Source organism: Stigmatopora argus, chromosome 4, assembly GCF_051989625.1.
Source record: "Stigmatopora argus isolate UIUO_Sarg chromosome 4, RoL_Sarg_1.0, whole genome shotgun sequence".
NCBI lineage: Eukaryota > Metazoa > Chordata > Actinopteri > Syngnathiformes > Syngnathidae > Stigmatopora > Stigmatopora argus.
The window spans coordinates 8,095,609-8,110,086 of record NC_135390.1 but is presented as its reverse complement, the minus strand read 5'-3'; the positions used below and the strand labels follow the sequence as shown (position 1 = coordinate 8,110,086).

The 14,478-nt window shown below is 41.3% G+C and overlaps 1 protein-coding gene across 1 annotated transcript; it reads left to right on the top strand.

The window, feature by feature from the left end:
* The first annotated feature begins 219 nt into the window (after window positions 1-219).
* zhx1 (zinc fingers and homeoboxes 1) lies at window positions 220-13,908 on the top strand. Its single transcript, XM_077598392.1, has 8 exons — window positions 220-836; window positions 2,727-3,009; window positions 3,095-3,552; window positions 3,717-3,917; window positions 4,015-4,227; window positions 6,140-6,304; window positions 7,446-8,651; window positions 10,695-13,908. The coding sequence occupies exons 2-8, from the start codon at window positions 2,829-2,831 to the stop codon at window positions 10,959-10,961; spliced, it is 2,691 nt and encodes an 896-aa protein (XP_077454518.1). The 5' UTR covers window positions 220-836; window positions 2,727-2,828; the 3' UTR covers window positions 10,962-13,908.
* Window positions 13,909-14,478: the final 570 nt, after the last annotated feature.

Genomic DNA, 14,478 nt, shown 5'->3' with positions numbered 1-14,478 from the left:
ATCTTGACTCAGGGGCAGTGATGTTGCAACATAATTTGCGATCAAGCGCAGTTGACTATTTTAAAGAACTGAAAATACTGCGAAGTAATGTTATGGTTGTGTTTATTAAAAGAAAAAAAGGGTGCAATGTCAGATTTGGCCTCAAGTAGCGTCTCGTGCTGCCCTGGCGGGGTCATGTCAGGACATGTTGGCACGGCAACAGATACGTAATACGCCTTGCTTACTTGCACTTTTAAATGAGAACACATTTCTCGAGACGCAACTGAAAGCGCGAAGTACCATTTTTCAGCCAAATAACAATTCTGATACGTTCGATTTTTTTTATCGCACCCAAAGTCGCTGACGAATGACGTCACATCGTATCCGAATAATGACGCTGATCATTGTTAAAAAAAATCCGCTGTTAAAATTGAGAATTAGGTCAGCTAATGCAGCACCGGCGAACACCCTATGGTGGTAACCGCTGTGGTTTTATTCATGGAGCCATACACAGCACTTGCCGGGACACACAATAACCTGTTTGGAAGAGGGTGAGAGATGCCCGGTGGTTCCAGCATCTGCTGACGGGATTGGGAGCCGCTCTACCGGTCTGCCTGCGCGTGTATCCCCGCCGTCGGCTTCGGGAAACCGACAGACGAGTCTGGCGAGCGTCCGCGCCGCCAGTGCGCCCCGGCCCGGCTGTGGTTGAATGGTTAGCCCGCTGATAGGGCAGAAGACACGCGAGGCGGCCAGACAAGACACCGACAGCTTCTCTGGGGACACCCAGGAAATTAGTCTTCGCCTCGCCTCGTCAGCCTGGCAGCAACACGGCGCTCGCACACACTTGTGTAGTTGCAGTAAGTTAGCTTGCAGATGCAATGTACAGAATTTCATGACTGCTAGCACTGGCTACTTGGCCCTCGTCACACACATGCTACATGCCCCATCGCTAAAATAGACGCCCCAAATCATCAATTGCTCTCATTCCTTTTCAAAACAATGAATTAACATCGTTAGCTCGCCTCCGAATGACCGAGCTGCATTTTCTTTAGGGCAGTGTTCTCGTTCATATACTTGTCCTCGATTAGAAGTTAGCACAGACGTGAACACCTGTTTTACACCTAATGTAACGATGTAGCTTTCGCGTTATTACTAAATTATACATTATGATTTCCTATAAAATATGGCATCATGTACAGGACAGGCGCTATATTAAATATTGGATTTCCCCCCCCTGGTTTTCTTTGTTGTAGTTTGCAGTTTTAACTATTGCGTCAAGAATAATGAGTGCTGTTCCAAGTATTTCAATTATCATTTAACTAATTTACGTATTCAAAATGAAAGCCATACATTTCCAGGTAGTTAGGATTCAAGTTAATTATGACAAGTACTTCAGTCAAAATGTACAGCAAAGTGGTATTGGAAATTAGGGTCTAACTGGACCCCCATAATGACCCAAAATGTTGCACAGGCAAACATGTTAATTATATCTTATAATTAACCTTAATGTCCCATCTCATCTCATTTTCTGAACCGCTTTATCCTTACTGGGGTCGTGGGGGGTGCCGGAGCCTATCACAGCTGACTTTGGGCCAGAGGCAGGGGAGACCCTGAATTGGTGGCCAGCCAATCACAGTGCACGAGGAGACAAACAACCATTCACGCTCACACTCATACATGGTGCAATTTAGAGTGTCCAATCAGCCTACCATGCATGTCTTTGGACAGTGGGAGGAAACTGGAGTACCTGGAGAAAACCCACTCAACATGCAAACTCCACGCAGGTGGACCGACTTGGATTTGAACCCAGGTCTCTCACTGTGAGGCCAACACGCTAACCACTTGCTCCACCGGGCCCCCCTAATGAACCTTAATGTGTTCAATAATCTCTTATCATAGGAAGTACGTAACGAATAAAGTATAACTAACACACTGGTTGCAATTTGTTTCCATTATATTAGATTCCAGGGATATTAAAACTCCAAATTCAGCATCATGGCTAATATTCCTTGTCCTGAGAAGTGAACGTTCACTTACAGGAAGTATCTGTGCTGCTCCACAAAGATTTGTGTCATCACAGATGACCTAGGCCCGCCGGGCCTAGGGTTTAGACCACAAATCAAAAAAAGCCCTGCATGATCATTTCAGGTAGTCCTGTTATGCCCCTTCCAGGTGGTCATATCGTCCATTCGGGGTGGCGGTGACTTTTGTTTTATTTTAACATATGCTTCATTCTCTGAGACAAGATATGTGCTGAGACTAAACAAAGCTCAACAATCTGCCCCTTGTTAGTAATGCTTAGCCAGAAATATGCACTTTATTCGATTAGTATTTGGTCAACTATTGACCCACATTTACTCCATTCCTTCAGTGGAGATAACTAACACTTCTTAGTGGAAGGCTGTGATTTGACACATTTGAGGAATTTATCAAATTGGAGAAATTTAATATCAAAATATATTGTGGGCCGGATTGTCATCATCATCATCCGTACCACTCATCCTCATAAAGGTTGCTGGAGCCTATCCCAGCTGCCTTCAGGTGAAAGGCAGACGACACATCAGACTGGTCGCACATCGGACTGGTGGTTTATTATTGTGGTTGTATGGTTTAACAATAATTAAACTTTTTATTTTAAAAATCTGTGCCCCATTTTAGGCTTCCTATTTAATTTTGTTAGCTGCTTGAAAACGGCATACTCCACACAGTTTTGAATTAACTATGCACTCTACTTGCTCTTCCACCAGAAATTGGATCTTGCTTTGAGAACATGGCCGCATAAAATATGAGCCACAACTCTTCTCTCTCAGACTTTCTTCACTCTGAGTAGAAGGTCACAAAATTTGACAATGTCAAGCCGCCGAAAGTCTACCACGCCCTGCATGGTGCTACCCTCCGAAGAATTGGAAGAACCAACTGAAAGGACAATGGAATTAGAGGGTGTGAGGGTGGAGGAGACAACAGAAGAGAATCACACAGCAGTGGAGAATGATGAACTTGTAGTGGTTGTCAAAACACCACCAGACATTGGTAAAGTTTTTGCTTACTCTCTCCTCTGTTCAGTATTTCCGTGAAACCTGATTCATTGGTTTTAATTAATGTTCTGTTTTTGTAGGGGAGTCCAACAGCCTAGAAGAAAAAGATGTCCTCAGTCCATCTGTAAAGTGTAGTACTGCTAACCCCCTTGAGTTTCATGGTACTGTCCATCTGAACAAGGAATTGCAGTGTGACACACTCGAGGAAGGAGGACCAGATGCCACAAGTATTGGCGCCATCTCACTCAGCAAGACCCCGATCATGAGGATGAAGGCCAAATCAGAACCTAAAAGGATTGCCGTCTCGAATAAAGCCTCAGATGAAGCCGTGGAGTATTTTGAAGGAGGTGTAGAGGCTGAGATGGAAGGAGAGCAGGAGCCAATAGAAGCACTTTTGGGACCAATGGTGTCCGTAGAGATGCTGCTTAATGACTCTATGAAGTTTGGAACAGGCAACCTATTGGTCAGCCAAGCCTTCGAGCAGCCAAGGAAGTCATCAATTTTAAATCCCACTGTTATTCCTCCCGGCCTGGCTCAGGTAGCATTCAAGAATATTATAAACCTAGAAAAAGTGCTACTGTGTTTTAGACCCCGCAGACACAAAATCATTCAAATAACAACTTTTATAAAACTTGTAACATGAAATATTCCTGCATCTAATGTTAAACTAATTTATATTTCTCTTTGTCCTCTTTTCTTCAGGTGCTTTCTGCTTTCCAGGCCCAGCAAAATACATCAGCTCAGCCCCAATTGCTGATTCCTCTGAGTAGCATTCCCTCATATAGCGCAGCAATGGACATCAACCCTTTGCTGGGTAACACTTACAAGAAGTTTCCCTATCCCTCCATGGCTGAGATTAACAGTCTGGCAGGGCAAACACAGTTCACAGAAGAACAAATTAAGGTAGTCAAATGGCAGTGGTTAGATCATCTCTGCTGAGAAAGTTGATCCCCCAAAAATGTTTTAAAAAACAAGGTTAATTATTCCCTTCAATGTTTAGGTTTGGTTTTCTGCCCAACGACTGAAGCATGGTGTAAGCTGGACCCCAGAGGAAGTAGAGGAAGCCAGGAGGAAACAGTTCAATGGCACTGTGCACACAGTGCCTCAAACCATCACTGTCATACCTGCTCACCAGCTCTCTGCTGCCAACGGCCTGCAGTCCATTTTGCAGACCTGCCAGATCGTGGGCCAGCCTGGCTTAGTGTTCACACAGGTATGTGGACAAGGAATATGTGTACAGTTTGCACTCATCTGCCACAGCATAGATGATAGAGTTCATAAATTAACACTACAGATACAGTTTATGAGTTAAAATACATTAGAGTTAAATAAGAAATGAATAAGGCTGGCAATAAGCCTGAATGCAAAGTCCTGTAAGTAGTGACTGTTGTAATTTTGTGTTTATTCTCGGTACATGCACTCAGACAAGGGCAGAAATGCGAATTAGTGGTTTACACATCTGCCACACAGGTTTTATGTTTGGTGTTTGAATTTCGGAACTTTCCATGCTATGCTTCCTTCCAGATTTTTAAAACCTTAGAGTAAGTCAGTGCTTCTCCATTTTTTCCCCTATTCGTCGGCAGCCCCTCACACGCATACACACTCTCCATCACAACTGAATTGTATTGTATCGTTTGTTGATATATTTTTATGGTCAGTGTAGGCTTCTCAGCCATTTTGGAGAGTTTTCTTTTCCCCCCCCAAAAAACTTAAACATCATGGTGTCTCCTGCTAACACACTATGCCCAAACACACCAGTCTTTCCTCTTCCCCTACTGTAATTAGAATAACAATGAAGTTTAATGGCCAGGTATGTTAGAAGCATGCATGGAATTTATTTCAGCTATCTAGAGCCACACTACTATTAAAACAAGTTCAAATGAACTATGACCACCTGGCTCAGTCCCTAAATATCTCAACAGCCAAGATGCTTGATAACCACACCCACAGAGCGCGCAATGGCACTCATTACGCTGATTTGTAACTTTATTGATTAGGTCTGTCATAAATAACATGAGGATTGGGCCACAGTTGTAGAGTAGAACGTTTGAGAGCAATTGTTGTTGGCTGTGACCACAGGGCCGTTGTATTATATAGCGTTATATGCTGTCATACGGTCACTTGCCGTGTTAATAAAGCGAGTGTAAGAAACACTGACTCTTTACCTTCTGTCCGCTTTTACAAGGGCATCACAATAATATGCTGTTATATTTGTGTTGTTGTCTGTGCGAGCTATCGTTCACTGAAAGAAGCACAATTTTGCGACAGCAATCTGCCGGCTGTGCTGGGATGCTCTCTACTGGCTAACTCATAACAAAAAGGTAATGCAGGTAGCATAGGTACCGCAAGTCCATGTACTGTGTGAGTTTGCCCTCTACTGGCTAACTCTTAACCTAGAGGCAACACGGGCACCAATAAGCCAGCAAATAATTGATCAGTGCTGATCTACAAAAAAAATCAAGCTCCAGTGACCATTAAGACATTTGGAAGACAAAGGTCTGCCGGATAGATGATGACAGCGTACCGTATTTTCCGGACTATAAATTGCAGTTTTTAAAAATATATATAATTTGGCTGGGGGTGCGAGTTATACTCCAGTGTCTTATTAGTTATTATCCACACATTATTATATAATTTCATGTGTTCTTTTTACACTGAACCCCAGTGAGGGCGCTGCAGGCCTGTGTTGATAAACCTGTGTTGACGTTGGCAGTAGGTGGACTTTTGGCTTATGCCCTCAGGGGTCGCCACGGCGAACCCATATAATCACCTGTAATTTATAAAATGATCAGAGAAGGGCTTACCAAAAAAAGTAATTATTTTTTAAAACTTTTTTGTGACTCATACTCCAGTGCGACATGTACGTATATGTTTTTTTCCCCTTTCGTTCTGCATTTTTAGCTTGTCCAACTTACACTCGGATGCAACTTGCAGTCCGAAAAATACGGTAGTTTTTTGTGCTTCTTTTTTGACTTGATGACAGCCTTTTTATTTTCCAATTATATCGGACTTTGTCTCACTCAGAATTCATATTAATTATAAACAAGCTTTCCTAGGCCCATTTTTTTGTATATCTGTATGGAAGTATTAGTAGTAGAATAGCATCTGCAATTCTTTGTTCCCAGGTTGCTCCAGGAGGAAATCTACCAGTTAGCAATCCCATCACCCTGACAGTGGCAGGGCTGCCAAGTCAATCCAAGAGTTCCAGCCGAGTTTCCTGCCAGTCGACCCCAACAAACAATGAGCTTAAAAGGGCTACCACTGTCCAGCCCCCTTCACTTTCCCCACAGGTATAGCTGCCTCGTCCTTAGTTCTAATTCAATGATTCAGTGCTCTAGAGGTGGGCGATATCGCAACATGATCCCACTACAATTCATAAAAAATCTCCCATCTCATCTCATTTTCTGAACCGCTTTATCCTCACTAGGGTCGTGGCGGGTGCTGGAGCCTATCCCAGCTGACTTCAGGCCAGAGGCGGTGGACACCCTGAATTGGTGGCCAGCCAATCGCAGGGCACAATGAGACAAACAACCATTCATGCTCACATTCATACCTAGGGGCAATTTAGAGTGTCCAATCAGCCTACCATGCATTCTTTGGAATGTGGGAGGAAACCGGAGTACCCGGAGAAAACCCACACAGGCCCGGGGAGAACATCCAAACTCCACACAGGTGGACCAACCTGGATTTGAACCCAGGGCTTATCTATTTATTTTAATCAAAATATGCAATGACGTGAACAGAAAAGGTACAACAGAACAACAAAAGAACAACAACACACTTTTGTAAAATCAAACCAAACGCGCCAAATTAAAGTAAGAGTCGGTCAAGAGCCAGAGGTGCTAATCAAAAGAGCCAGATATGCCTCGGGAGCCGTTCTCTCCTCCAGGAGTGGCGAACAGAGCCACACCTTACGTAATTCCTTTATTCATTCATTTTCTGAACTGCTTTATCGTCACAAGTGTCACGGGGGGTGCTTGAGCCCATTCCAGCTGACTTCGGGCAGCCTGAATCATTGGCCAGAAGCAGAGTTAAAAAAATTCCAATCTGCCAAATCATTTTTTAAATATAATTTATTATTAGTTTTTAATGGGCCCTTTGATTGTGTTTTAAGAGAGAATACAAATGAGCGAAACATGAAACGAGACAAAGAGCCACAGTATGTGCAAAATATGTTACGAAGCAAAGAGCCACATTCTTTTTAGCCGAGAGCCACATGTTTGTCGCCCCTGCTCTCCTGACACCTTCTATAAATGATTTAACGATTTTTTGGCTTCATAAGATGATCAACATGTTTAAGTCTTCAAACATGTCATCTAATCAAATTGCCCACCACTTCTGTGCTCCCATCTCAGATTTTGAGACACTGCAATATTATCTAACTACAAAACTGTTTAACGTGTAATTGTACCTTTTTTTTCTCTTTGGAAGGAGAACTCAGCCCTGAGTGCTGACACATTCAGTATGCGGCCCAAAAAGTCCAAAGAGCAGTTGGCTGAGCTGAAAGCCAGCTACCTTAAAAACCATTTTGTCAGTGATGCAGAAATTTCTCGCTTGATGAAGATCACCAATCTAACCAAGGGAGAGATCAAAAAATGGTTCAGTGACACCAGGTACAATCAGCGCAACTCCAAGAACAGCAACGTCATTCTTTTCCACGATGGCGGTGGCAGAGTAGGTGGTGTCTGCAGCAGCGGTGCTAACACCACCATCGTCATTGACTCAAGCGATGAAACCCCAGCATCCCCTCATCCTTCTTACACACCTGCTGCGAAGGAGACACGGCCCAAGACGTGGAATCCGTTCCCCGATTTCACCCTACAGAAGTTTAAGGAGAAGACACCGGAGCAGTTGGTAGTTTTGGAGGAAAGCTTTGAAAAGAGTAGTACGCCATCTGATGAAGAACTGAGTCGACTGAGAACGGAGACTAAACTCACACGAAGGGAGATTGATGCCTGGTTTACAGAAAGACGGAAAATGCCCGCATTTGGCACTCCCTCTTCAGAGTGCTCTGAGGCGGGACGGATTGAAACGGGTGGAGGGAACGCTGGAGATGTCTCTGCCGCTTCGCGCTACGCTTCCTCATCTCGCAAGGGTAGTCAAACTCCACCTGGAGGCCGCTGTAAGCAGGTGCCCAGCAGCAGCAGCAACGTTAGAGACATCAAAGATAAGACAAAAAAGACTCCAGAGCAGCTCCACATTTTAAAAAGTGCCTTTGTGCGGACTCAGTGGCCCACCACCGAAGAGTATGACCAGCTTGTGGAGGAGAGCGGCCTACCCCGACCCTACATTGTCAGCTGGTTCGGTGACTCGCGTTACTCGTGGAAGAACGGCAATCTAAAATGGTTCTTTCAGTATCAAAGTGGCACTATGGAGGGCCCGAACGGTGGCGGAAGTCACAAAATGGGAGGCGCCAGCCGAAAAAGACGTGCCCGAAATCGCGGTTGGGGAAGATCCCGAACTCGTAAGCAGCCGAGGCGGTCATCATCTTTCGGTTCAGATTCAGACAAGTGTCCGCCGCCAAAGATATTCAAGAGTGGGAGGGACATCCTGAAGGAATATTTCCTGAAGCACCGCTTCCTCAATGAGCAAGACCTGGATGAGCTCGTCACCAAGACCAACATGAGCTATGAACGGGTAACTACAATGCTATTTACTCGTACGCTTGCATGAAAGGCTTTAGCTCAAAATGTTTGTGTCTACAACCTGTTGGCCTATTTTAACAAGTATTTATCAAACATTGTGCCACACTGATATTTCTACTAAACTCAAAGAGGAAAAACAACAACATGGCTAACAAAGAAAGGGAAAACATATCGTTTTTATGTGATCAATTGACACTGAAGTTAAATCCAGCCTTTAATTATCAGATCACCAATGAATAGAATTCCAACCAAAGGGGCTTAGAGCCAAAGTTATTTTGGTACCCAGATCAAAAGAAAAATACATTCCATACAAAACAGAGATGTTTTTGCACTAATCATTCATTCATTTTCCAACCAGTTTATCCTCACAAGGATCAAATTTAAATTCGCTGGGCCATACAGCAAGATCATTTGATCAATTGCAAGGCCAAAGTGTGAAAATTGGTGAACTGTTGTCTCTACAATCCCCGATTTTTACTGTTCTCCTCTAATATTGTATCAATCATACAGCGCATTGTGGATTATCTGGCGTTGTTTGCAATGAGCTAAAATACCACCTGAACTCACATAAAATGTTACATATATAACATAAGAACAATATCATGTCAGACGCACCTTAACACTTGTAGAAAAATCTGTTATGGGTGGAAATACATTATATTGTTGGCAATAACTCTGAAATGCTTGGCTCAAACACAAGACACCAAAAGAACCCGCCACTCATAGTGAATAATGGTGTTGCATATTTTGGAATTTTTTTCTTCTTCTCAGCAAGTTCAGATGGAATTTTAACATTTTCAAATAAAAGTCAGCATTTGTATAAAACTTTTAGGCTTCTTTTAGCAAACAAAACAAAAAGTCAAGAAATTAGCCATTATTAACAACACTAAAGTACACTTTACCGTTGTGTTTTTTTGTGTATTACAGACATTAAAATAATCTATTTACAAAAGTCAAAAGTACAAAGGAATTTATGGTAATTTACACAAAGAAGGGTTATGGCTTTTATTCATTTTCATTGTGCCCAAAGGCTATTGACAAGAGGCGAAAACAAAACATGTGAACCTAAGACAGCCAGTGTTGCAAGATGACTTTTCAAGTTTCATTAGCAAATGAGAGCAAGTGAAAAAGTTCCGCCTTCCATTTTGTTTGTGTGAGTGTGTTTTAAATTAAGCAGAGAATTTTTGTATGCCAAAGTCTTGGCGGAGTTAGTCTGTCATGAGACACTATGTAGTCCCCACAAATCATTTTAAGTTGACAACATAAAAAAATCCTCCTAACTAAGGCCAGAGATTTTTAAATATATTACTTCCACACTGTCCATTGTACCCTAATTTATAATCCCCTCGTTACTCCTGTTCCTTTTTTTGTTTTACAAATCCTCAATGTCCCGAACTCTCAATCAAGACCTCAAATGCAGTTGATTTTACCCACAGGCCAAATTTGAAAAAACAATAAAGAGCCTGTTCTGATACAGCAAGGAGTAGAAAATAAAGATTTTTATTTTCAAATGTGAGGAGGAAAATTCACTAGACTAATAAATCCTCAAGTATAGCCACCAGAAAATACTATCCTGGTGCACAATTGTTCTTTCTCGGTTACCTTCCACTGCTGGCATTCGGTTAATATGGAAAATTCACCCCAAAACCGTTTGTCCATAACCCTTTGTGAACAATATTTTAATAAACAACACTAGAACGCTCATACTCGTTGCAGGGAGGAAAAGTTTTATAATTGCATGCAAACTATTGAATATTATAACCAAATTTGGTAAGTTTCGCATTCCTCCAAAAACGGTATTTTTGACCAAATACTTTTGTGGGATTTTTTTTTTTACAAATTTCTGATCCATTTTGGATGTCTAACTGGCTTTCTATCTATTCACAATGTTATTGCCTTCACATCAGAAAGAGATGGTTTCAGTGGAGATGCAACAATTCCATCTAAATCTTGCCCGAATGACTTCAGTGCTAATGTAAGACCTCAAATGACAACATGCTGTTAAGTATTCTTCTCTTGTCACGTTTCCATGAAGGTGCGAGAATGGTTTGCCGAGGTCCAGCGACGCCTGGATGTGGGGGCAGACCCCTTCCAGGAGCCGGCTTTCAGCCAGGCGGCCGACGTAGAGGGGGTTGACGAACTAAGCGGAGAGGGGTCGCATGCTAACAAGGCACCGAGAGGCGATGGTATGGAAGATGAAGAGGAAGATGATGAAGAGCATGCCGAAGAGGATACTGATGACAGTGAGGTTTGGGAGCCATCACGCAGCGTGAGAAAATCATTATCTGTATCGGAAGACTAGATCTGTGCACAAGGTTCAGGTGAAACATTGCATAATGTTCCACATGTTTTCTAATGGTGTCAACATGCGACTAGCACGCTATTAAGATTATTTGAAGTTGTATCTCCCTGATTCAGCTCTTACCTGACTGACATTATTTGAATAACACAAGGAGCATTTTTATCACACAAAAAACATCTAAAAGTATACATTCATCTTTAAAAAACAAATAATAATAATAACTAAAGGAATTGGTCAAACAGCGGCCCGGCGGCCGAGTGGTTAGCACGTCGGCCTCACAGTTCTGGGATCGAGGGTTCAATTTCAGGTCGTTCCTCACTGTGTGGAGTTTGCATGTTTTCTCCGGGTTATCCGCTCTACTCCCACATCCCAAAAAACATGCAGGGTAGGCTGGTTGAACACTCTAAATTGCCCCTCTGTATGAGTTTGAGCGTGAATGATCGTCCATCTCATTGTGCCCTGCGATTGGCTGGCCACCAATTCAGGGTGTCCACCCCCTGGTGCCCGAAGTCAGCTGGGATAGGCTCCAGCACCCCCCGTGACCCTTGTGAGGATAAGCGGTACAGAAAATGAATGAATGAATGGTCAAACCGCATCGGTCATGCACGAAAGTGGCCATGATTCAAAGGCACCTTGAGGAGAAATAGATGTTTTAAATGTCAAGTCCCTTTCTGAGTGCAATAATGCATTTCCCTTGCGTACGCAAGCCCAAATTTGAACTTTAATTGCCAGCGAATGTTCACACTTCTTTCGGCAAAATAAGAGCTACTGTGTTTGCAGGGGGCCCCCTTACATTGAGCACACGCAAAGTAACCATTATGAAATAACGGTTTATGTATTACGGCTTTTAAAGCGAGAGTCATCTGAGTGAGAGTGAATTAATTTAATCATGAAAATCCATGATGGATCAAGGCCTAATGCAACATGAGCCAAAGTAAATGAACATTGAATGAATGCCAGCATATTTGTTGAAGGATGTCTATTTAAGTCTTCCCTTGAACGGTAGTCACAAGCTGACATTTTTACAAGGAAAATGGTTAACTGGAGGTGGGGGGGTTTGTATGTTTAATATGCACTGCAATCAATGTTTTTTTTGTTTTGTTTTGTTTTGCACCATTTGACACAAGAAGCCACATGCTGTAGTTACTTTTTATATGTATATTTGTTGTAAAACTTTGCCAAATTGGAATGTGTTGATTTTCAACCTCCAAAACAATCAAGCAACCAAACAAAAACAAAAAGTGTTTAACTGCAGTTTGCAGTATAAAAAAAATGCACCTGTGTCGCCTCAATCATCACAGTACAAATTAATCCAACAATCAATTTATAATGACAATTTTGACTTAAATCTAACTACTGGCCTGATGTATTGTTTGTAAAACAATATTTCAGACATTTCGAATCATGAAGCACCTAAACTGAACTTCTTTCAAAAGCACTTTTTTATGCCACATAGTGGATAAAATTATAATTTGGCACCTTATTGTCCTATAATGGAATGGCTCCAAGAGCCGGTGTTTGTTTTATGACTAAACCAGTATTTTTGCCTTTTTTTGTATGTTTGTATAAATGTATCACATTGCTCATTTTCCCCGGGGAGGAATTTTACTAGTTTAGTTGATCCACTTTTCTAATGATATGGAAATGGTGTTTGATGTTTAAATGGCTTTGTAGAATCAGCTGCCACTTTCTTTTGCTTTATTGCACACTTTGAGCCACATTCTGATTTTCTTTTTTAATGGGTGTAAGTGAAACAATACTCGGACAATGTTTTGTATTGTTTCAAATCATGTGTCCACTTGACATTTTCACGGACTCCGGGGGACATGTTGTCCTTCAACAAACTAACAGAGGACATGATGAGGACACCTTTCAGATGCTATGTGTGCATTCACACACAGCCCTCTGCTTCCTATCGCAGAAAAAAAAACAAAAAAAACTGTTCTTAGGAATATCTACCAGCTGCCGTTGACCCAGCCACGGCAAGGTCAATTCCCCACCAGGACCACGTTGACTGTTGTTGTTAACTCTTACAGACTTACTGTACCTACATGTGCCTACTTGGCTTGTGAAGCAAGAGGATCTCCCCAAGTCATCACAAAGCACTTACGGTAGCCTTTCTTGAAGCATATGGGGAGGGATGCATGAGCAAACTTGTGCTTATTTTTTTGCTGGACACTACTACAAATGCCTGTTGGAAGTTAAACATTCTAAACTTCTGTCCCTAACCTTGGTTCAAGCCTTGAGCTTCTGATCTACTCTGTGGTAATTTGCCACCTTCCACTTTTGGCTCTCTCAAAAAGCATTTTTCACCCTGCCTGGTTGGTATAAGCTTACTAAAGCAAGCTCGCTAATTGCAACTGAATGAGCAGAAACCTTTGACACATTATTTGTCGTAATGTGAATAGTAAGTGCCTGGGCATGAAAACGAACAAGATCTTGTACCTTATATACACGTGTATACCGAGCGTTTATACCTTTTTCTCTATTACTGCATGCAATAAGTACTGCTCATTTTGTACATACGTGTGTGCGCGTCTCGTTGGGTTAGCCTTGTTGCCACATTTTTTAAGCTCAACAAGTACAAGTATGATTTCAAAGTCTGTCACCATGGATTGTATCATTGTCTTTCCCAAATCATTAACTGTAGGCTAGACACAAAAGTCTCAGTAAGCTAAACACCCTCTTATTAGCAAGCCTGACTCCTTTTCTTAGCAATTCATCACAAGCATTATAGTTAATTTTTCTGTGTATGTGTGTTTTTCTAATTTCTTTCCACCCCCGACTGCACATTCTGCTGCTTATTTTAGTCTCCACACAAGGTCCAAGCGTACCCCAAAGTATTTTACTAGCCCGCTTGGAAAGCTTTTCTATGTTTTTATCAATGACAAGTGTCTTTACAACCAAATAGTTTTGTTTACTTTTTACTTTGCTCACTAAACCGTGTTTGAAAGTGAAAGTATATGTATGTATATATACATATATATATTTATATGTATATATATGTATATATACATACACATACATATATATGTATATATATACATACACATATACATATATATACACACATATATATATATGTATATATACATATATATATATATATATATATATATGTGTATATGTATATATATGTGTATATATATGTATATGTGTATGTATATATACATATATATACATATATATGTGTGTATGTGTATATATGTATGTATATACGTATATATATACATATATATGTATATATGTATATATATGTATGTATATATGTATATATATGTATGTATATATATATATATATATATATATATAAACACACATACATATATTATATATAAACAAAAAAATGTCATTTTGAACGCAGACGGTTTTGCTGGGGTTGCTTTTGGGTACGGAAATCACCACTCACTTGAAAAGATGAGCACTTTAAAAAGGTAATAGTATTTCTAAACAATAGGTGTGACAATATCCTTTAGACATTTTACTGTTACAATAAGGCCTTAACAAGTGATACGCA